The 24,170-nt window shown below is 36.7% G+C and overlaps 1 protein-coding gene and 1 non-coding gene across 3 annotated transcripts in view; one reads left to right on the top strand and one right to left on the bottom strand.

The window, feature by feature from the left end:
* Window positions 1-24,170, top strand: part of CFAP54 (cilia and flagella associated protein 54) — a 307,392-nt gene that overhangs the window by 47,794 nt on the left and 235,428 nt on the right. For both annotated transcript variants that reach the window (XM_028166670.2, XM_028166668.2), the window contains exons 14-19: window positions 997-1,147; window positions 5,529-5,605; window positions 11,176-11,304; window positions 11,670-11,796; window positions 15,786-15,872; window positions 15,964-16,085. In XM_028166670.2, coding sequence (XP_028022471.2) covers window positions 997-1,147; window positions 5,529-5,605; window positions 11,176-11,304; window positions 11,670-11,796; window positions 15,786-15,872; window positions 15,964-16,085 — 693 coding nt within the window. The remainder of the gene's footprint in view (window positions 1-996; window positions 1,148-5,528; window positions 5,606-11,175; window positions 11,305-11,669; window positions 11,797-15,785; window positions 15,873-15,963; window positions 16,086-24,170) is intronic.
* On the bottom strand, window positions 4,856-4,962 carry LOC114238373 (U6 spliceosomal RNA). The gene has a single exon (XR_003623764.1). It is a non-coding gene; the product is annotated as a U6 spliceosomal RNA (small nuclear RNA).

The following is a 24,170-nucleotide window of genomic DNA, read 5'->3' as shown; positions in this document are numbered from 1 at the left end:
AATTTTCCCTATTTACCCACCCGCATAATTATCAATACTATTCTTTAAATGTAGTGGTGAGTGAGCCTTTCCTTTAAGTATATTCCCTTCACTTCTGCCCCAATTTAATTTTGGGAAGCAGGGAGGTGTTTCAGGTTTTTAAGGGAGGAGTAAATACAGTATGTTTAAGGTTATATGAACTTGGATATATTCATTAAGAAGGTTAATAATAGAAAATACAAGTAAGGCATTTCAGTTTTTTTTGGTAATAATCTCAATAGTATATTTTTGAGCTCTCTCCTTCGGAAAGGAGAAAGTTGAACAGGTGAATATTATAACCTGGAAACTTAGGAGAGAATATTTTAACAATAACACAGTCTTCTATGATTCTGAGGCCTCCTAAGATTAGCTACATAAGGTTGCATGGGCATGATTTTATCATATAGTCTAATAAACAAATGATGTGGGTGCATAAATGTTGTTTTCTCATTTTAGCTCCCAAACTGTGATGGCTAATTTTATGTGCTAAGCTTTGGGGTTATAGACGTGAAAGACATCTTCCAAGGCACCCAGCGTGGAACTTGAAACACCTGCTTCTCCCTCACTATTTTGGAGGCCTTTGATAGTGATCTTAACCGCTGCTTTTTGATGGGAGAATGAGAATTTTGAAGATACAGATAATCTTCACTGATATATATATATATATATATATATATATATATATATAAACCATATGATAGATTTTCCATTATGGCTATAGATATGCAGACTCTAAGCTTAAGTAAATCTTCTTTGTGAATTTATATCAACAGATGGATCATTAAATATCATCTTATTAGGATTATTGATCTTTATATTACTTATAATTAAGATCAACTAATAAGGAGGAGTACCTGTATAATATTCCATATGATTAGAAGATGGTGATTTCAAGGAAGTACTAAGTTTTACAAAATGTGACTCTTTCTACAATGTAGTTACTTTCAATTGATTATACTGTGTATTTTCTCTTTTTAGTGGGTTTATCTTCTGTGGCAGATAAATGAAATAATTCACTGCTATAAAATGGAAGACATTGATGTTGTGGTGGTGGCAGAGGTCGCATTGCGATTAAGTGAAATATTGGAGTCTTTAGGAAACCCAAGAAGAAAATTTAAAAAATTTCTAGGTAAAATATTGAATGAAAAAATATGAGGTCATTAATATATATATATATATACATATGAATATATAAGTCTAAATCGTACTACTAGTTAACATCTGTTAATGGAAACTAGGCTTTTCAGTATTGTGCTTCAGTGATGATTTATAATCAAAGATAGAAATAATACAGGTTCGACCAAGTTGATGTTAAAAAACAGGTTATATGCTCTGTGGTTCAGTGGCAGATGAAGCTCTTTGTGTCTTGTCTTCACTCAGATGTTTCCCTTCTCCGTTCCTCATGTCCACCTACCCCTGTCTCTCACCCTTCCCCATTCTTCCTTTTTTCTTTTCTCTCCTCCCTTTTATCCTACTCCCTCCCCTTCCGTTTCCCACTAGAGTGATGCTTCATGAAGGAAGAGAGCATGTTCAGGTCACCGTTTTATTCTTGGTACCAGCACATTGTCTGACACAGAGGAGGAGCTCAAATGAATGTTTGTTGAATGGATCCATGTCCTTCTACCTTTTGTCTCCTTTTTAAGTCTCTCTTCTAATTCCCTCCTTTGAAAATTCTCCTTCTTTCTTCATTTATTCTGTTGCCTCCCTTTTTTCCCTTTCTTCTTATCTTCTTCCCTGTTTGCCCCCATTTCCCACTCATTCTCCTCCTCTCCCTGTCCCAACCCCTTCCTGCCATTATTCTGTTCTCCTTCCAGGAGGTGCCTTCTCTCAGAGGATTGGTCTGCCCTCCTCATTCTTTCTTCTGCCTGTGGTTGAACCCCTCAATTATCTGTTTCATTAGGTAACTCCCATATAGAAAAGGAGGTGGGGGAGACATGTGGGTGTCTACTTTCCTATTTCACCCCATTTACAGAGTGTGTATGACGTGTGAGTGATTTGGTAATAATTACTGTAATAATTGTTTTCCCAGAGATTCGCTAATCTGGCTCTGCCTATTCTCCGTTGTTGAGCGCAGCTTTGCAGATGGAATTTGACAGCCATGGTTCTCAAACTTTGATCGGTATCAATATCACTTGAGAACTTGTTAAAAATACAAGGCCCAGGCTTATCATACTTCAACTAGCCTGGACCTTCCTAGTCCTCATTAGCTTACCAGGAGATTTTGATACACGTCAAAACTTGAGGACCACTGGTTAGAGGTCTCTGGCTATCTAACACTTTCAGTGGCTTGAAGTCATGTTTTTGACACATCCTGTCTTAAAATGCTTTTCCCTTTTTAAAAACTTTTATTATATAGAATTTCAAATATAGAGAGGTGAAATAAGTCACTGAGTATGCATCATCCAGTACCAATAATTATGCATATTTTGTTAATCTTATTTCATCTCTCCTGACAACACTTTCTTTTTTCCCGGAGTGTTTTAAAGCAGACAGCATGTCATTTCACCAGCAAATACCTCAGCATATATACGTGTATGTGTTGTGTGTGTATGTGTTGTGTGTTGGTCTATCTATCTAACAGATAAGGTTTTTTTTTCTTTTTATAAAACCACCATGTTACTATTATTACACCTTACAAAATAAGCAAAAAATTCCTGTGTCCCTGATTGTATTAAAAATGTCTTAAGTTGGTTTGTTCCAATCAGGATCCAAACAGTCCCACACATTTTATTTTCTTATGTGTCTCTTAAGTCTCTCTCTGTAACCTGTAGCAGTTCCCCCTCTCCTTACTCCCGAAGAAATTGAATTATCCCCTTGTAGGATTTCCCACATACTGGATTTGGCTGTTTCTATCCTTGTGGTGTTGATTAACTTGTTTCTCTACCTGGTAATTAGATCTACCAGGTTGCTTGTATTCAAGTGATATATTTTCAAAAAGTATTCTTGCCAGTATCTTATTTTTTTTTGGCGAGCATACTTCATGCATACTCCCTATTGCATTGCATCAGGAGTCACATAATGCCTGGTTGTCCCACTTGTTATGATGTAAAGATTTACCAGTGAGTTCAGGTGTTGTCAGCTTGACTCTTTTCCTAGGTTGGTTTCCCCAGAAGCAGATTCTGAGACAGGGAGTTGAGTGTAGTAGTTTATTTGGAATGTGATCCAGGGAAGCAGGGTGGTGGGGTAAAATGAGACAGAGAAGGAAAGGAAGCGAATACAAGGTACAGGAAGTTCATGAGAAGGCTGCTGTTGTGGGTACAGCGCTTATTCCCACAAGGGACCTCTAGGAGACTGTATAGAACATGCCTCAGAGAACTGGGAGGTTGTGGTATTTGTACCTTTATCTGTCATTGGTTGAAGGCTACTGGAGAAGGAGTAAGTAAGCCAGAAGGGGCTTCTAACTTCTATCATTCCATCTGCTTTTATTCTATTGATACCTTAAGTGAAGAACTTACTGCATCGACTATTTGGTTACTCTGGTTATTTTTGATTATGTGGTAGATACTATATTTGCTAAATATTTTATAAAAGTAATTTGAAGCCTTAGATGATCTGTTCTTCCAGGGAAGATTTATGCTTGCTTTTACCAGATGCATGTAGGCACTACTACTCAAGGGTCCCATTATTCCAATTTGCGAGATTAAGATAATTTAAAGCTGAGATGCTCTTTCTTCGACCTATTTTCAGTTACTCTGACTCCTAGGATGTGGCCCCTTCTGGCTTTTCACCCTTGATGGGCCCTGGATACCAATCTCTGTTGCTGTGTCCTCTGAAGGCTGTCAAAGTACCACTCAGCTTCTCAACTTTCCTCTCCAGAACTGATGAAAGTCTTCAGTGAGAAAAGTAGCTCTAATGCCATTCTCTAGTCCCTGGACTCTCTTCCCAAGATCCAGAGGATACTTCCTTCCCAAGATCCTGGCTCTGTATTGAAATTAGCGTCTTAGCTTGCAGATGAAAAAAAAAAAAAGTGTATTTTTCCAGGTTCCTAGCCAGCAGAATGTTTCCAGATTATCTGTTACTGGAAGCAAAAGGTGCAATGATTACTTTTTAAAAAAAATGTCTATTTCTTATTCAATTTTATTATTTTGTTTACTAGTTACTTCTGGGAGACTATTGTTTTATATTCTTCAATTATAAATGGGCTAAATACAATTTATTTTCCTGATCCTTTGTTAAAATGTTTCATTTCTAAAGAACTAATCAATATTAGAGCACAGTCCATTTGTAAATTTGAAAACATCTACATTTATGTCATGAGCAGTTGTCCCCATTTAGACATATAAATTTTTATAACTTTTACAACAATGTTATTCTCATTATCATATTGGCACATAAAGCACAAAGTACAAGTCATTCTTTGTATGTTAATTATGATAATCTGCTTCAAGATGTTTATTTATTCATCTGTTTATTAAATAATTCATTGTCTAATTGGAATTACTGAATAATTTTTAGACTAGGAAACTAGCATTGCCATATACATTTTTATTATTTATATTCTTCTAATTCAAGCCAGACTTCTCTGACATTTGTCTAAATTTACTGTTATTTGCTGAATGCTTTTCAGTGGACTTTCTATAGAATATATAGAAGGACCAATCTCTTTACCATAATATAACCTTGCTGATAATCAAGCTTTTTGAGTTGGTTTGTTGTATTACAAGATGCTTTTATTTATTTATTTATTTATTTATTTTTAGGAGTGATGAATAGGTTTATTATCTTGATTATATTTCAAACTCAAGTGTACAGTTGAATATAGTGTTCAGTTTACTTAATTAATTAATTTATTTAAATAGATCTTTATTGGAGTATAATTGCTTCATAATACTGTGTTAAAAATATGGAACACTTCACGAATTTGCGTGTCATCCTTGCGCAGGGGCCATGCTAATCTTCTCTGTGTCATTCCAATTTTAGTATATGTGCTGCCAAAGTGAGCACTACAAGATGCTTTTTTTTTTTTTTAAACATCTTTATTGAAGTATAATTGCCTTACAATAGTGTGTTAGCTTCTGCTTTATAACAAAGTGAATCAGTTATACATATACAATATGTTCCCATTTCTCTTCCCTCTTGCATCTCCCTCCCTCCCACCCTCCCCATACAAGATGCTTTTAAATTAACTTATATAAAGACAAAATGTGATTATGTGGAAGAAATAATTTGTTATTCAACTTCTAAGTGTTGAATCATTTCTAAAATCATGGGTAAAAAGATAACTAGCATAATGTTCTTTATGATTATGATTCACTGTTATATTTCCATTTTTCTCTTTCATCCTTTTATTTTCTCTGGTCCTTCTTTCTCTTTGTTTCTCTCTCTCTCCTACTCTCTCCTCCTCCTCTTCCTATTTTTCCTCTTTTTATTCTCCTCCTTTTCCTTTTTCTCTTCCTTCCCTCCCTCCCTCCCTTCCTCCCTCTCTCCCTCCCTCCCTCCCTCCTCCCCTTCCTTCCTTCCTTCCTTCCTTCCTCTCTTCCTCTCTTTCTTTCTTTCTCTCTATTTTTCAGATATACCTTTAAGGAAAGGTACTAGTGAATTCCTTGGGGCTCCAAAAGGGAGTGTGGATACTCTTCCAATATTAAAGGTATTACAAAATATTTTAGAAAATATAGTTAAAAACATGAATTTTAATTTTCAAATAATATTAAATTTGTATATGGTTAATTATAGAAGTAATTTTGAATATTTAATATCTGAGAAATTATTGTTTCTGTATACATTGAGAACTATATGAACATTTTTCTACGTTTTGTTTTTACTTTAGAAAAAAATCTAATCAGCTCCAAAAATAAGCTAGATAAAGCATCTTAGGAGGATTTATAGTTACATTACTATTGATATTTTGAATGTGTTGTGATTCATAGACCCACAGAGCAGAGATGTCCTACTTAGCATTTACCTCTGACAGATTAAATTAGTTACTACCTGCTTAAAATGCACCTAGAACAGTCCCTGGCACATGGCAAGTTCTCAGTGAATGTTAGCTTAAGAGAAGATAGAAGATGAGGGAGACAAATGGCCATTCCTCTTTTTGATTATAGTTTTCTTACTATATTTGAATTATTTCTGTACATCATGGATTGTGTTGACCTGTAGATCTGAATGGGTGCCTAGGGAATTGTCTCATATATGTAATAAACATTTATTTACAGGCAAGAACTAGAATAGCATTTTGCAAGCTCTGTCCTATGTGATGCTAGTACTACCCTTCAGAAAAGGTTGCCAGGGTCAAGTAACCCTGGCTGACTTGAATTAAACACAATAGCTTCCTTACTGGATGACTTCTCAGGGGCATTAATTTACTCATGAGCACTGTGGTTTCCAAGAAGGAGATATAGAATACCATATGTTCCATTATTGAAAATAAAACTCATTTTACCTACTTAGGACGCTAATGTTCATGGACTACAGTTGAAAAATACTTTTCTAGAGAGGAAGCCAGTGATCTATATTTTGGTTTACCTGATTAATTAAAAAACTATAATTTTAAATTACAAAAGTTGTGTTAACATTAGAGGGCATTTCAAGGTACAAAAAAAATGAAGAAAAAAATCTGTAATTTCACTATATGGACCTAAACATTATCATTTTCTATATTTTCTCCTAGTCTTTTTCACAATTAAAAAAATTTTTATTTATTTTATTTATGGCTGTGTTAGGTCTTTTGTTGCTGCGTGTGGGCTTTTCTGTAGCTGCGGCTAGCGGGGGCTACTCTTTGTTGCGGTGCGCGGGCTTCTCATTGCGGTGGCTTCTCTTGTTGCGGAGCACGGGCTCTATGCCTGCAGGCTTCAGTAGTTGCAGCACGTGTGCTCAGTAGTTGTGGTTCACAGGCTCTAGAGCACAGGCTCAGTAGTTGTGGTGCATGGGCTTTGTTGCTCTGAGGCATGTGGGATCTTCCCGGACCAGGGCTCGAACCTGTGTCCCCTGAACTGACAGGCAGATTCTTAACCACAGAGCCACGAGGGAAGCCCTCTTTTTCACATTTTTTTTTTTTATTACTGCTGTTTTATTAAGTTTGTATGTAAAGTTTAGTCTGATACAAAACACAGTAATCTGTTTTCTTTCACTAATTCAACAAATCTCTATTGAGAGCCTGCTGTATGGCATGCATTGATTTAGGCTCTGAGAAGACACATTTTTAACATAGTTAACATTCTAATGTTTTTTCTTAACGTGAATCCACCAGCGCTTTTTCCTGTTGCTAAATGTTAATCCTCATGATTACTATGTTTTCTCTGAAAAATTGATTTGAAACATATGACATACAATTGTAAAGAATATTATAATGAAGAGTCATTCCCCCATCACTCTTTTAAGAAACAAAACATAGCTAGTACAGTTGAAACTCAGCTCCTCCACTAACTGCTCCAGATCATATTGTCTTTCTCCCTACGTAGGAGTAACTGCTGTTCTAAAGAGTGATTATAAATTTCAGGCATTTTAGTATTTTTATTACACATGTTTGTATCCTTAAGCAGTAGGGTACTGTTTTTAAATTTATATAAATGGTGTCATACTCTTGTGTATTCTTCTGCAGCTCATTTTTTAATCTCAGTACTGTGTTTGTGAGATTGACTCAAGTTGATTTGTGTAGTCATAGTGATCATTTTCACTACTACATTCTACTTGATCAAGGTTGCACAGTAAGTGGATTTGAACTTAGGTGTGTTTCCTTCAAAGTTCAGGCATTTAGCCACTATGCTGTGCTGCCTCTTGATTAAAAAAAAAGTGTCTTCAGGATATTTGTATAAAGTATTTTCTTCTAATACATAAAAAATGCAAGTCCTAAGAAATTGGGGACAAATAAAATACCCTGAATGTACCAGAGGACTGGGGGAGCATTCTGAATTTACTTTCTTGAATGTAATGTTCATCTTCTGATAATAGGTTTCAGAGAACGCAGTTTTGAGTTCTTTACGCTGTACTGTGTCTTCTAAAGAGAGAGAGCTGAGAAGTCTTAAATTGGGAACAGAGAATGTTTGAACTGCATAAGAGATTGAGGGGGCATAATAGCTGTCTGCCAATGGTTTTTCCAGGGATCATTTACAGTGCTTGCTAAATATGTAGCTTCCTATTTCCCATTCTAGACGTATTGAATCATAATTTCAGGTGTGAGGTTCTTAAAAGTTTATAATTCAGGTGTGAGGTTCTTAAAAGTTTGCCAGGTAGATTCTTAAGGAAACTAGAATTTAAGAATTACTGGCTTTGTGGACTAGCACTTATCCTCTGAAGCTTCATAGGGCAGGACTAGGAATACTAGTAGAAGTTACAAAGCGCTAGATTTGGGCTTGGATGGAAAAATTCTGGCCATTAAAGGCACTAAATGAAATGGCTTTCTTAGAAGGTGACCATGAAGAAACTGAAAACCATTTATGAACTATTGCTACTGTGTTTAAATTAGAAAAACGCACCCTTTCCTTGATATGATGTATTGCCATCTGCTGGGAAATTATCAAAATAAATACAGAAGTCTATGACGACTACAGTGTGAATGGCGCCCCTAAGACCGTGCCATACACTCCCTGCTCGCTGTACTGGGGCATGTGGTAGGTGGAGAAAGGGTGATTCGTTGGTGTGGTCTAAGGGCATAGCAGTTGGTATCGGGAGACCTGGAGTTGAATCCTGACTTTAATGTTGACTGTGTGATCTTGAATAAACTATTTAATCTGTTTGAATATGTGTCCTCATCCGTAAAATTATAACAATAATATCTATTCTACTGGTAGTATTTAAGTGATACAGTTCAGATGAGATATCGGTAACATTGTGGAAACCAGTAACCGGCACATGGTGGCAACTCAGTTTTTCCCTTATGTTTCGCAAAGGGCACTAAATCTCAACCTAGAGTCTCAGACCTATTTGGAAGGGAGTGAAGTGGGGAGGAGTGAGAATTTATTGTAGGGAGAGTCCAAAATCCATATGCTCACCTAGCAGAGTCTGCAGGTGGGATAAATTATATATCTTGCATGTATACATGCAACTATTTAAAACATATATAAGGTGCTATGGTGATTATATTTTTAGAAAACTTAAAGTTTTACTGAATACATAGCTATTTTTGACAAATGGGTTATAAAGTTTTAATAATTAATAAGTATCTCATAGGATTATGGTAATTTAAAAATTAGTCCATATAAAGCATTTAGCCCAGTACTTGGAACGTGTTTTTTTTTTTTTTTTTTTTTTTTAATTTATTTTATTTATTTATTTATTTATTTTTGGCTGTGCTGGGTCTTCGGTTCGTGCGAGGGCTTTCTCTAGTTGCAGCAAGTGGGGGCCACTCTTCATCGCGGTGCGGGGACCGCTCTTCATCGCGGTGCGCGGGCCTTTCACTATCGCGGCCCCTCCCGTTGCGGGGCACAGGCTCCAGACGCGCAGGCTCAGCAGCTGTGGCTCACGGGCCCAGCTGCTCCGTGGCATGTGGGATCTTCCCAGACCAGGGCTCGAACCCGTGTCTCCTGCATTAGCAGGCAGATTCTCAACCACTGCGCCACCAGGGAAGCCCTGGAACGTGTTTTAATTCAATATTAGCTGTGATGATGACAAAGATGATGATGATGACAGCATTGGAAGGTGGGTATGTGTGGGGGGTCTTTGAAGCTCCTTGGTGTTAAGAGGTATCCTTAGAGACTTCTGTTTGTGGCAAAATGGAAAACTAGATGACCTGAAAACCCTCTTCCTACAAAACACCTAGAAATTTTGGACAGAATTGAACAAATATCCTTAAGTACACCACAGAGCTCACAAGAAAGTAAGGTAAATTCCAGGGGCCAAAATAGAAAGGGGAACTGAAAACCAGAATGGTACGTTTATGAATAGATGCTGTAGTAGGTTGATGGGCTCAGTTACAAAGAAACTTAGACTAACAACCATTTAGGGACACGAGATGAGCCTTGGGCACATGAAGGATGGGGCTTGGAACTCGGACTCACACATTTAGTTAGAGCCTACAAGACTCATCTTAGGAAACAGTCGACTAGAAAAATATCTGCCTATTTGGTAGGGAGGTTTCTCAATTTGGGTACTGAAAGTGGAGTAAACAGGAGAAAGTCTCCCAAATAATTTGGACCTGCCCTCATGTAGGTCCATTTTTCAAATTTACACTATTTGGGTTGTGATTCACCCTGAGCCTGTGATTCTTTTTTTTTTTTTTTCACACACACACAGTGTATTTTATTTTTACAAGAGATAAACTGACACCAAGCATTGTAAATGGATGACCACAACAAAAGCAACAATGATTGCAACTACCAAACACGAGACACTGTGCATTAAATCCCTTTCTGCTTGCAATACCTAGAGTTGCTCTGTGTTCCTAACTAAACCCTGACTGACACACTGAATTGCAGGAGAAGATTTCAATGACATATGGTTGAGTGAAAAAAGTGAACCGCAGAATTTTACAAGAGAATTAAAAATATGCAAAGTGATATTGTATATTGTTAATGGACACGTACACATGTAGTAACAGTTTAAAAACATGCAAAAGAATGGTTAAAAGCCAAATTCAAGGACAGTGGCTACCTCTAGGGGCAGAGAAGAAGAGAGTCACTATGAACAGTTATACAGGGGATTTCAATGATCTGCATGTTATGTGTTTGCTTTATTTCCTAAACATTTTCTGAAGAAAATATGAAAAATTAGAAAGTTTGAACAAAGCTGGTTGCTCTTTATGTTATTCTCTGTATTTGTCTCTCTGTGAGGATAATTATAATAGAAGGTATTTAGTTTTTGAAAATCACAATGTAGACCATTGGATTTGATGGCCTCCAAGTCTAGATTTCCAGCTCAGAGATTCAAAAAAAATTAACTTTCAAAATAAAGTATGTGAAAATGACAAATTATGAGTTAGATTTTTAAAATTTACCTATACATTTGGTACCATCAGAATTTTGAAAACCATAAAAGGAAGTTATATACATGTTTTTGAAAAGTTTAATTAATATTTGGAAAAATGAACTGTATTTATTATTTTACCTTTATTAATAGTATTCCACGTTTAATCAAAAACAAATATACTTAGTGAGAAATATGATGTTGATCTTGGATAGGCTATTTAAATTTGTTATTTGGTTTTGAATTATTGTTAAAAAGTTGGGAAGTGTATATGATTTTCCCTTTAATTTTTCTGTTTTGTTTATAAAATTACTTTAGAAAAAACCTGAGGAACAGTTATTTTTGGCCTATGAACTTCTTGACAAAGCCATTGGTGGAATAAATTTGAATTGCATGTTAACTGCTTTGCCAAATGGATCATCAGTGGTTGACCATTGCTATGCCACGGTGAGAATGAGAAACTCTTACATTAGGTTTATTTTATTTAACTAGGAAGAGGGCTGGCCTTGCAAATAGGTTAAGTAAAGCATGGTTTGTGGTGGCTTCCCTCTCATAGGCCAGAAATATATTCCCCTTTTCCCAGAAGAAATCAAGGAGGGTGAGAAGTCTTTGAATCTGTCACTGAAGAGGCTGCTGGTGAATTTGAAAAGCAGATTTCTTAGTGTGTAAGCCAGATTGCAAAGAGTTGAGAAGTGAGCAGACTTCAATGGCTAAGAGTAAAGTGATAACCTGAATGATAATAGGATAGAGCTATTTTTAGTATGTTTTGATAACCGTATGCCTTTTTAATTTTTACTTCAATTCTACCGAAGCACACCCACTGTATAGATGCAGACACGTGCAAACCAGTCACACGGAATAGTTTCATAATGGATTTGCATCTTGAACTAATTGAAGCCCAGCACCGAATGGCCGTTGTGCTTCTTGACCAATTGCAAGGTAGTAGCCATCAAAGCAAATAAATTGTTCTGAATCAGTTTTAAGACAAGTTCAAGTACAGAATCAATTTAATTCATAAACAGTGTTCTTGTTGACTAGGTGTTTTCCAGATAAATTTCATTATTTTATTTTTTCTTACTTCTCCGATAAATATCAATAGATATCTTTCATTATTTCTTTACACCTAGCATAGTAAATCAGTAAACTTCTAAAAAATTAAATTGTTTGAGCTATAGTAAATTATTGATATTTTCTTAATTTAATGAAGCAAACATTTATTGAGTCTCTGTCAAATCTAGGAACCATATTAAGCTTGGTCCAAATAAGACACAGCCTTTAATTTTGAGCTTCTAGATAAGTAAGCCAACTATAATAGTCAAGGTTAATAAATGCAATAGAAGTGGGCTCAGAGTGTTTGTTATGGGCACACAGAAGAGTATGACAGGCAAGAAAGTCAGGGATGGCTTCTTGGAAGAAGTGATAGTTGACCAGAAGGCTGTCTTTATCTTTATCTTCATAAATATCTTTATGAAGAAAATCGAGAAGGAGGCAGTCATTTTGAATGGAGAAAGCAACTTTTAGTAAGGTGGAAGCAAACAATTATATGGTGAAGTCTAGAAACTGCTGGAATTTTCTTATGGCTGCAGTAAAGAGCACACATGGGAGATTGACACAGATAAGCCTAGAGGGGTAGATCACAGATCTTGAAGGATTAAAGGGTTTGTATTTTATCCTGGAAGCTATTGAAAAATTTAGAAAGACATCTCTGACAGCAGTGTGAAAGGACAGATGAGTTGGATCTAAGTTGTTTTTGCCTCATTATTTAGGTAAAGAGGTCAAAACATTAAAAAAAAAAATGCCGATAGTAATTCTAGTGTGCATATAGAAACACAACTACTCAAGTTTCAGAATAAGATTTAAAATATCATTAGGTCTAAAAATCTCTTTTGTTTGAGGTTAAATTTTGATAAAGCCAAGTTACTCCTGGCATGATTATATAGTCAATATTCATTTAACTACCACTTCCTCATTTTAAATTACTGAGTAATTATAGAATAGAACTGAGTGTTCCAGCCTAACATGACTTCTGATCTCTGTCGAATACATTCAGATGTCCCATCATATATACAGCTAAACAAATTTAATCAAATGCTGGTTAATTAAATAATTTTTGAGTGCAGACTTTTTCTCCTCAACTTTATTAAGATATAATTGACATACCACATTATGTAAGTTCAAGGTGTACAACGTGTAGATTTGATACACTAACATATTGCAAAATGATTACTGTCATAGCGTTGGCTAACAGCTCAAGCATGTCACATAATTCCCGTTTCTTTTTTTGTGGTGAGAACATTCAAGATTTACTCACTTTGCAACTTACAAATGTCTACTACAGTATTATTAACTATGATCCATGCTGTACATTAGGTCCCCAGAACTTATTCATCTTATGTACCCTTTGACCAATATCTCTCCATTTTCCCACTTCCTCAGCCCCTGGTAACCAGCACTCTACTCTCTGTTTCTATGAGTTTGGGTTTTTTAGATTCCACATATAAGTGATGCCATACAGTATTTGTCTTTCTCTGTGTAACTTATTTCACCCAGCATAATGCCCTCAAAGTCCATCCATATTAGTGCAAATGTCTTTCTCCTGACTGAATAATATTCCACTGTGTGTGTGTGTGTGTGTCACATCTTCTTTATACGTTCACCCACTGATGGATATTTAGGTTGTTGCCATATCTTAGCTATTGTGAATAATGCTGCAATGAACATGGGACTGTAGATATCTCTAAGATCTTGTTTTTATTTCCTTTGGAGATATACCCAGAAGTAGATTGCTGGATCATATAGTAGTTCTATTTTTAGTTTTTTGAGAAACCTCCATAGTGTTTTCCATGGTGGCTTAACCAATTTACATTCCCACCAGTAGTGTATAAGGGTATCCTTTAATCCACAGCCTCGCCAATGTTTATTATCTTTTGTCTTTTTTGATGATAGCCATTTTAATAGGCGTGAGGTAATATCTTATTGTGGTTTTGATTTGCATTTCCCTGATGATGAGTGATGTTAAGCATCTTTTCATGTACTAGTAGGCCATTTGTATATTTTCTTTGGAAAAATGTCTATTTAGTTCCTCTGCCCATTTTAAAATCAGATTTTTTTATTATTAAATGGCTTGAGTTTTTTATATATTTTGGATATATCTATAGATACCTATATATCTATATATAGATAACTGACTTTAAAAAAGTGCACAACACGAGAGTTGAAGTTAAGTTTTATTTGGGGCAAAATGAGGACTATAGCCTGGGAGACAGCATCTCAGATAGCTCTGAGAAACTGCTCCAAAGAGGTAGGGGACAGGTCAGTATATATGTGATTTTGGTGAAGGGGGAGTACATGCAATGAAGCACATATTTTTTTGCAGAAGGTTTCTGCTAGTCACGAGGAGCAGACGTCATCATGAAAGATTTTAGAGCTTTTCTAGATATGAGGGGATACAAGAATTGGGCTCATAAAATCAACTCCTGAAAATACCTAACTATCTGAAGACTGGTTCTGCCAGTTTTTCCCAGAGCACAGAGTGCCTCATTTCTGCTCTCCACCCTGAGCTCCTTTCAGGGGATGTTGAAAGTCAGCAGCTGCAGCAGCACATGATTTAACCCTTGTAGAGGTAGTTGGCAACTGTCAGTGGCAAGTGCCAATTTGTAGTTGACTCTCTCTCTCTCTCTCTCTATATATATATATGTATATATTTACATAGGATTAGTTATTATTTCTTTGCAATATCTCTGGATCTGCTTGATGTTTTCCTCTGCTTTATTGACCTGCCACCCTAGCACAGATTATCACTTTTTTTCTCCTGTCATTCTTCACTCTTGTATGCTGCTGTCTGACTAATGTTGCCTAAATACTGCTTTTGTCATTCTTATTCAAGAACTTTACAGTGGTTGTCTACTGATGACTGTGGCATTAAATGTGACTCCTGTATTGGGCATTCAGAGTTTTCTTGCAATCTCATCCTTCTTATCTCCAGTGATTATAATCATGAGAGCTATCACTTAATTAGCATTTATAATACCCTAGGTACTGAGAGAATGATGCATTATTTTCCGCTTTGTGTTGCTATTTCCATGAAGATAAATTTCCTTATCCTTTGCCATTAAAAAACCCTTATATCCTTTAACGGTGTCTTTTGGCATCTTTTCATCAATCAGTCATCATCCCATGGTGACTCATGTGCATTAGCACAAATAATTAAACCTCAATAAAAGGGGTTTATTGTAAGGTTACTACAGGTACACTCATGTACCTTTAAGGACAGAAACAATATATTGCCAGGTCTCTTGAGGGCCAGACCTGGAAAATCAAGAATCAGTGCGATATTCTCCATCTCCCTGGACCAGCATACCTTTATCTTCTTTTCCCTCATCCTGTTACCTCTTTCCTGGACCACCGTGATGGTCAGTCCTAGTTGCACACCAGGATCTCTCACTGCTCACAAAGAACTGGCAATAATTTGTGTGTTAGTTGAAAATCTTGAGAGAGGCTCTGATTTTATCAGCCACAGATAGAGGAGAGTGGAGGTCTTCATGTGGTACCCAGAGCTCTTGCAGGAACCATGGATGGAGCAATTTTGAAAAGTTTATGAAGAGGGAAAGTGAACAAAAGTAGGTTGGACCCTATTTATCAACCTTCAAGATAATTTTATTTAAGGTGAAATAGAAAACCAAATATTGTTATAATTTAAAAATTCTTGAACTTCTCATACAGTAGCAAATAAAAGAGAATTTAATGACAAAACTGTATTAGATTTGTTTGAATTTTTATCTATTAATGAAAAAAAAGATGACATGATAGAGGAAGCAATAATTTTACAAATAGTTACTCTTTAGTGTTTAGAAAATATTTCCTTTCTTGAACATAAACCTAATTGTGATAACAGTCTCCTTCTTCTCCTTCTTATTCTTCTTCTTCAGTTTTGCAGACTCCAACTGTTAGCAAAAATATATCTACCAAAGGTCCAGAAAAGCCAAAAAAACCTGGAAGTCCTGATTGTTTTACAGGTAATTAAATTTTGGATAAACTGTCTTTCCACATTTTTTAAAGATAGTTTTTATGTTGCCCTTTTGGTGAAATGTTTGTTTGCTTTTACAGAATTAAGTGTAATGAATAAAATAAGGAGGAATAAGCTATCCAAAGCAATTTACTTGATGCAGAAAACCCTTCTAATGTTTGAGAAAGATGCAACCTGTACATCTCCACATAACTTCTTGACGGTAACAATATATCATTTCTTCTTTTAGTCCTGACATGCAACCCCTGTTAAAAATGAATGATTTATTTCTCTTTGCTAAAAATAATGTGTTGCCATTAACATTAGATTATGAACTTTTAGATTTGCCGTGTCTAGTCTTCTCTATGTGAAGTGCAATAGTTCTAAGCAGGGAAATTAATCTGTATCTCCAGCCCTGAACTCTCCTGAAATGAGAGGTTCTCTGTCTGCAGGGAAACCTTACATGGGGAGCTAAATAAAATCAGAAGGATTCAAAATGAGGTAAATCGTGGAATGTAAGTGACACTGGGCCAGCATAAATGCATTCCTTACTATGGAACTAAAATACCTAAAGTCCATGGGCTAAAGTACCTTCTCTCAGATGGATATTGCTGATTTATGGACCAATTGCCTTGCTGTTGTTGTCTCTCTCTGACCTGGAAATTGTTCTGTCTTCTTACTTATTCATTGTATGTTGATTTTAGAGTTTAAATTTCTGAGGGGAATCACATTTCTGTTTTATTTTTGCCCCTGCGTATCACAAAAGTTTGATTGTGTTGGCAGAATGAATGGCATATGATGAGGTAGAGAATACAAGTAGCTTGACTGACAAGGGAAAGAAAAGAGTAAGTCAAAGCTAGGGGAAGGATACAGAGTTTAAGAGGGGTTCGACATATAGTGGGGTCCTCTGATAGAAGAGGGAAGGGGATGAGATTGAAAGCACATGTTAAGTGATTCATCTTCAGTGGAGGGTGGGCTGCAGAGCAGACAACTCATCCTCTGATATAAAAGGGAAGGAGGCACAGACAGATGTAGATTTCAATAAGTCCATTGGTGTGGAGGCAGAGAGTTGAGTGGATGCCTTCTTATCTCAATCATCTGTAAAATAGGAGGCAAAGGAATCTGCCAGCCATGGAGAGGGTGGAGAGGGTGGCTAGTTGGACTGGGGAGAGAGAAGGTGATTGGAGAGTGGAGAGGAATGGATGAGGGAGCTGACTCTAAGTTAAAGGACTGGTCAGCATCCTGAAGTTCTGGCTGAGGTTGAAGACCATGGATTTTCAGGTGGCCTCATCTGCATGCTGGTATGATATTATCCTGGTGTGGTATTCTTAGTAGCTGTGACAGTAGAATATTTGTGACAGTAGAGATTTGTACTGGACTGGATTTTTTTTTAAAAGCACGAAAGTATAGGTTAAAATTTATAATGAAAAATGGGTGCAGATTGTGTAGGGAAGGAAGTAACACCATCAAGACTTTTAAAGACTTGGTAGACTATGGAGATATCAAGAGATTGGGCATCTCTATGAGGTCAGGGACCAGAAAATCAGAATCTGAGAGAGCTAGAAGGATAGGTGTTTGAAGTTAGAAAGTACTGGGTTGACCAAAAAGTTCATTCCGGATTTTCTGTAAGATGTTATGGAAAAACCTGAACGAACTTTTTGGCCAATGCAATAGAATATTGGAATTTTAGATTTCTGGCATGTAGTACTTCCTGATCATAAGTCCATCACTTCATTCATCCAACATATGTTTTTGAGCGCCTATGATCCATTCAGCAAATGTTTTATTGCAAGTTGACTATGTGCCTGGTATTATGCTGAGTACAAGGGATAAAAACAAACAAAAATCCTTTCTTTATTCAACCAATATTGATGGATTGCCTGCTCTTGTGGTCTCTGTCTTCAAGATAAATCCAGTCTATGGGAACATAGACGTGTAAGTAGGTGATTATGAGTCATCGTCATAGGTGCTCTAATTGCAAGAGTGCCAGGGGAATTCAGGAAGGGAATACCTAACCCAACAGTGGGGAATATTTGAAGAAACATCCAGAAAAAGTGACATGAAGTTGAATACTGAAAGACAGGCAGGAGTATCCAGAGAAAGAGAAAGACAAAAGTGGAAAGGACATGCAAGGCAGAGAGAACAACCTGTGCAAAGGTCCTGAGGCTAGAAAGGTCATAGAGTGCTTGTGGTCCTGGAGGTCATTCAGTGTAACAGAAGCTTCGATGCAATGGCAAAGGGGAGGGAAGTGTTTGGAGAGGATGGTAAGAGGTGAGACCAGAGAGAAAGTAGAGTCTAGTTCGTAAGAAGTCTAAGGATTCTGGATAAACAGATGCTATCAGTGTTCAAGGTGGGGAAGTCTGTCCTGGCAGTATTAGGGGAGAGCCTCATTACATTAGAATTTCTAGCATTTGAATGAAGGAATTTGATGATGGTATTGGATAGTCTCAGCTGACCAGGCCAAGTGGTGTCTGATCTCTGCTGGAAGACTCCTGGGGTTCAGATCCATTTTCTCAGCAGATGCTTCTGCAGCCACTCGCTACTGCCTAGTGCTTGGAGGACATTTGTACTTCAGTCCTATTTCCATGGCAGGTAAAACTTATCTTTCTTTTAGAACTGTTTCTCTCAGGACTCATCTCATGGCCTCTCACAGTCCAGAGAGAGTAAAGCCTCTGGGATTTTCCCTTTTGTTTTATTATGATGCAATCTTGTCTTTATATTATCATAATATGCCCATTGCCCTGTTAGGTCTCTGTCTTTCTACCACTGTGACTGGGAACACATGGGAGATGTGAGCGGTCTGAAGTTTTCATGTTCTCCTTGTGTATCTTTTCCTTCTATTTCTTAAGTGAAACTATTTTAACTTAAGAAAAATTATAATATCCTCTTAGACTCATGAGAGGCATTTAGAAGCTCTACTTTTTATGAGGAGCCCTCCATGAGGATTGTCACCAGCTGGGAAATGTTGAATATTTATTTAGAAGTCCTGAAATCTTCTATAGCCACCTCTGCTCCTCCGTGGCAATTTTTCATCCTAGTGTTAAAGCTTAATGATCAGTCCTCAGGGTACTGTCATAAACAACGATGTTATGGCTCAAATAATTGCCAAAGTTTCTTTCCTTAAAGAAGACAAATAAATTTCATTCCCTTGGCAGTCATTTTCTTTTGGGCTATATTACAGCATGCTTTACATGATCACGGTCTGGTAATAAAATTATCCCCAAATCAGTATCTGATGTGTCACCTGATACCATAAAAAAGATTTGAAAAGCCTGGGTCTTTGCAGAACCCTTAAATAATTCATACCCTGTTTTAGTTTTTCAGAAGTTTCCCGACCTTGTGGAGATGGATACTCTCATCAGGTGTCTTTTAGTTCACGTCCATTAAAGGTGGACTAGCTTGTTGCCACGGATGACGGACAAACCTTTGATAAGAACCCATTAGCCTTCTAAAAGAGATGGTTGGCTTTTTTTCTTGATTGTGGGGCTTTATTTTTCTCATTTTCCTGTCTCGGTTATTTGACTTCTGGAAGTCCATATTGTCATTTTACACATTATACCTCAGATTTATTTTAACGGATTGCACCTAGAACCAGCCTGAGATGTCCCTGATTTTCTACTTCTGATAAATTGAGGAATCAGCATATGGCTTATGATCATCACTCCTAGTTCACTTCAGAGTCCAGCAGCCCAACATTCAACATCTTTGCAGAGCAATTCCTCACTGGGAAGAGGCAGGAATACTCCTCAATCCAAGTGCTAAGGGTACCAGGGCAGGGTTGTATACTGTTGTTTTCTGTCCAGCATTTATTTCCCTCTTCCAAACATCACCTTTGGAGGAATTTCTTCTTCCCCACTAGAAGAAATCAGGTAGGACTTTTCAGGGCCTCTCTTCTCTGCCAGCCAAGAGGAGGACTGATGATGCAAGCTAGGCTGATTGGTTGCTCCCTCCTTGGAATCTGAATCTTGAACAGAGGGATAAAAAGACAAAAAGTAGTGGCATTCATTCATTCCAATGCCTGTGTCCTGATTAGAATATGTTAGTTGTGTTCTGTAGACCCTCTTGCCTCTCTGGACCTGCTGTGCTCCAAGCCTTATGTTGCTGTTGCTTCTGTTGCAAAGAGCACTAACTGATGCACCTAGTGTTCCCCTAGGACTATATGTTGAAACTTAAATCAATAATTGACATGATTTTAGCAGTTCCAAAATCCAGTCATAATGCTTCAACTCTAAGCAAAGGAGCATTATAGATTAGCAGATTATTTTTTATAATCAACACAGAATCTAATTTTATGGTCCTAATTTGAAACCAGAACTAATGAAGAAGCCCAGGTCACTAGAAGTTCTAACCACTCCTGGCTTTAATACTTCCTGAATTTACATCTTGATGGCCCCTAAATACCATTGTATTAACTATGTTAACAGTAATTGGATTACCAAGTGAAATGATTTTTTCCTATTTTATAGCATTTTAGTCAAATTAATTCTATTTGCTTTTTTTAGGAAAAATATATGTAAGCCAATATTTTTCAGAGATCTTCTCAGTTCTTTTTAATTGTTCCATGCTGAAGTCTTCCTCATAAAGAGTAAAACCCTTTTTGATTCTAACCCCCCTCTTTTGAGGTCATGTTTTGACCCGCAGTCTTGAAACTACTGACAGAGATTTTAGAATATTTACATTTTAGGATTTTTTTCTTTTAAATATTTTGACGTTATTGCATAGAAAACTTCATCTCTGGTTGCCTCTCCATGCTTCTTTTTAACTTCACTTTGTATTAAGACAAATCATAATGGTTAGGAGTATAAGGGTCTTGGATTAGAGTTTTGGTACTGCTGCTGACCAGCTGTATGACCAAGGTCAAGTTACCCATGCTCTGTTAAGTTTTAATTTCTTCATCTGTAAAATGGGTGTTCTTGGGAAGATTCAGTGAAATGATGCCTATAAAATGCTTAGCATTTGGCATAGAATAAGCAGTCAATAAATGTTAGCCATTAGTATTACTACTATTTTATCTTCTAATTTAAGCAGTCTGGAATATTCTATTTTGTCATATCAGGATGATTTTTGGTGCTTTAGATATATTTTTCTCTATCAAACTACACATTTCTTTCTGTCTTTTCTCTTAGATCTTTTTTTTTTTAACATCTTTATTGGAGTATAATTGCTTTACAATGGTGTGTTAGTTTCTGCTTTATAACAAAGTGAATCAGTTATACATATACATATGTTCCCATATCTCTTCCCTCTTGCATCTCCCTCCCTCCCACCCTCCCTATCCCACCCCTCTAGGTGGTCACAAAGCACAGAGCTGATCTCCCTGTGCTATGCGGCTGCTTCCCACTAGCTATCTATTTTACATTTGGTAGTGTATATATGTCCATGCCACTCTCTCACTTCGTCCCAGCTTACCTTCCCCCTCCCTGTGTCCTCAAGTCCATTCTCTACGTCTGCGTCTTTATTCCTGTCCTGCTCCTAGCTTCTTCAGAACCATTTTTTTTTTAGATTCCACATGTATGTGTTAGTATACGGTATTTGTTTTTCTCTTTCTGACTTACTTCACTCTGTATGACAGACTTTAGGTCCATCCACCTCACTACATATAACTCAATTTGGTTTCTTTTTATGGCTGAGTAATATTCCATTGTATATATGTGCCACATCTTCTTTATCCATTCATCCGATGATGGACATTTAGGTCACTTCCATGTCCTGGCTATTGTAAATAGAGCTGCAATGAACATTTTGGTACATGACTTTTTTTGAATTATGGTTTTCTCAGGGTATATGTCCAGTAGTGGGATTGCTGGGTCGTATGGTAGTTCTATTTTTAGTTTTTTAAGGAACCTCCATACTGTTCACCATAGTGGCTATATCAACTTACTTCCCCACCAACAGTGCAAGAGTGTTCCCTTTTCTCCACACCCTCTCCAGCATTTATTGTTTGTAGATTTTTTGATGATGGCCATTCTGACCGGTGTGAGATGATATCTCATTGTAGTTTTGATTTGCATTTCTCTAATGATTAATGATGTTGAGCATTCTTTCATGTGTTTGTTGGCAATCTGTATATCTTCTTTGGAGAAATGTCTATTTAGGTCTTCTGCCCATTTTTGGATTGGGTTGTTTGTTTTTTTGTTATTGAGCTGCATGAGCTGCTTATAAATTTCGGAGATTAATCCTTTGTTAGTTGCTTCATTTGCAAATATTTTCTCCCATTCTGAGGGTTGTCTTTTGGTCTTGTTTATGGTTTCCTTTGCTGTGCAAAAGCTTTTAAGTTTCATTAGGTCCCATTTGTTTATTTTTGTTTTTATTTCCATTTCTCTAGGAGCTGGGTCAAAAAGGATCTTGCTGTGATTTGTGTCATAGAGTGTTCTGCCTATGTTTTCCTCTAAGAGTTTGATAGTGTTTGGCCTTACATTTAGGTCTTTAATCCATTTTGAGTTTATTTTTGTGTATGGTGTTAAGGAGTGTTCTAATTTCATACTTTTACATGTACCTGTCCAGTTTTCCCAGTACCACTTATTGAAGAGGCTGTCTTTTCTCCACTGTATATGCTTGCCTCCTTTATCAAAGATAAGGTGACCATATGCGCTTGGGTTTATCTCTGGGCTTTCTGTCCTGTTCCATTGATCTGTGTTTCTCTTTTTGTGCCAGTACCATAGTGTCTTGATTACTGTAGCTTTGTAATATAGTCTGAAGTCAGGGAGCCTGATTCCTCCAGCTGCATTTTTCGTTCTCAAGATTGCTTTGGCTATTCGGGGTCTTTTATGTTTCCATACAAATTGTGAAATTTTTTGTTCTAGTTCTGTGAAAAATGCCAGTGGTAGTTTGATAGGGATTGCATTGAATCTGTAGATTGCTTTGGGTACTAGAGTCATTTTCACAATGTTGATTCTTCCAATCCAAGAACATGGTATATCTCTCCATCTGTTTGTATCATCTTTAATTTCTTTCATCAGTGTCTTATAATTTTCTGCATACAGGTCTTTTGTCTCCTTAGGTAGGTTTATTCCTAGATATTTTATTCCTTTTGTTGCAATGGTAAATGAGAGTGTTTTCTTAATTTCACTTTCAGAGTTTTCATCATTAGTGTATAGGAATGCAAGAGATTTCTGTGCATTAATTTTGTATCCTGCTACTTTACCAGATTTATTGATTAGCTCTAGTAGTTTTCTGGTAGCATCTTTAGGATTCTCTATGTATAATATCATGTCATCTGCAAACAATGACAGCTTTACTTCTTCTTTTCCGATTTGGATTCCTTTTATTTCTTTTTCTTCTCTGATTGCTGTGGCTAAAACTTCCAAAACTATGTTGAATAATAGTGGTGAGAGTGGGCAACCTTGTCTTGTTCCTGATCTTCGTGGAAATGGTTTAAGTTTTTCACCATTGAGGACAATGTTGGCTGTGGGCTTGTCATCTATGGCCTTTATTATGTTGAGGAAAGTTCCCTCTATGCCTACTTTCTGCAGGGCTTTTATCATAAATGGGTGTTGAATTTTGTCAAAAGCTTTCTCTGCATCTATTGAGATGATCATATGGTTTTTCTCCTTCAGTTTGTTAATATGGTGTATCACGTTGATTGATTTGCGTATATTGAAGAATCCTTGCATTCCTGGAATAAACCCCACTTGATCATGGTGTATGATCCTTTTAATGTGCTGTTGGATTCTGGTTGCTAGTATTTTGTTGAGGATTTTTGCATCTATGTTCATCAGTGATATTGGCCTGTAGTTTTCTTTCTTTGTGACATCTTTGTCTGGTTTTGGAATCAGGGTGATGGTGGCCTCGTAGAATGAGTTGGGGAGTGTTCCTCCCTCTGCAATATTTTGGAAGAGTTTGAGAAGGATAGGTGTTAGCTCTTCTCTAAATGTTTGATAGAATTCGCCTGTGAAGCCATCTGATCCTGGGCTTTGGTTTTTGGAAGATTTTTAATCACAGTTTCAATTTCAATGCTTGTGATTGGTCTGTTCATATTTTCTATTTCTTCCTGGTTCAGTCTCGGCAGGTTGTGCATTTCTAAGAATTTGTCCATTTCTTCCAGGTTGTCCATTTTATTGGTATAGAGTTTCTTGTAGTAGTCTCTCATGATCGTTTGTATTTCTGCCGTGTCAGTTGTTACTTCTCCTTTTTCATTTCTAATTCTATTGATTTGAGTCTTCTCCCTTTTTTTCTTGATGAGTCTGGCTAATGGTTTATCAATTTTGCTTATCTTCTCAAAGAACCAGCTTTTAGTTTTATTGATCTTTGCTATTGTTTCCTTCATTTCTTTTTCATTTATTTCTGATCTGATCTTTATGATTTCTTT

Source organism: Balaenoptera acutorostrata, chromosome 11, assembly GCF_949987535.1.
Source record: "Balaenoptera acutorostrata chromosome 11, mBalAcu1.1, whole genome shotgun sequence".
NCBI classification, from domain to species: Eukaryota; Metazoa; Chordata; class Mammalia; order Artiodactyla; family Balaenopteridae; genus Balaenoptera; species Balaenoptera acutorostrata.
Note: the sequence above shows the minus strand (reverse complement) of the source record. Positions and strands in the feature narration are given on the sequence as shown.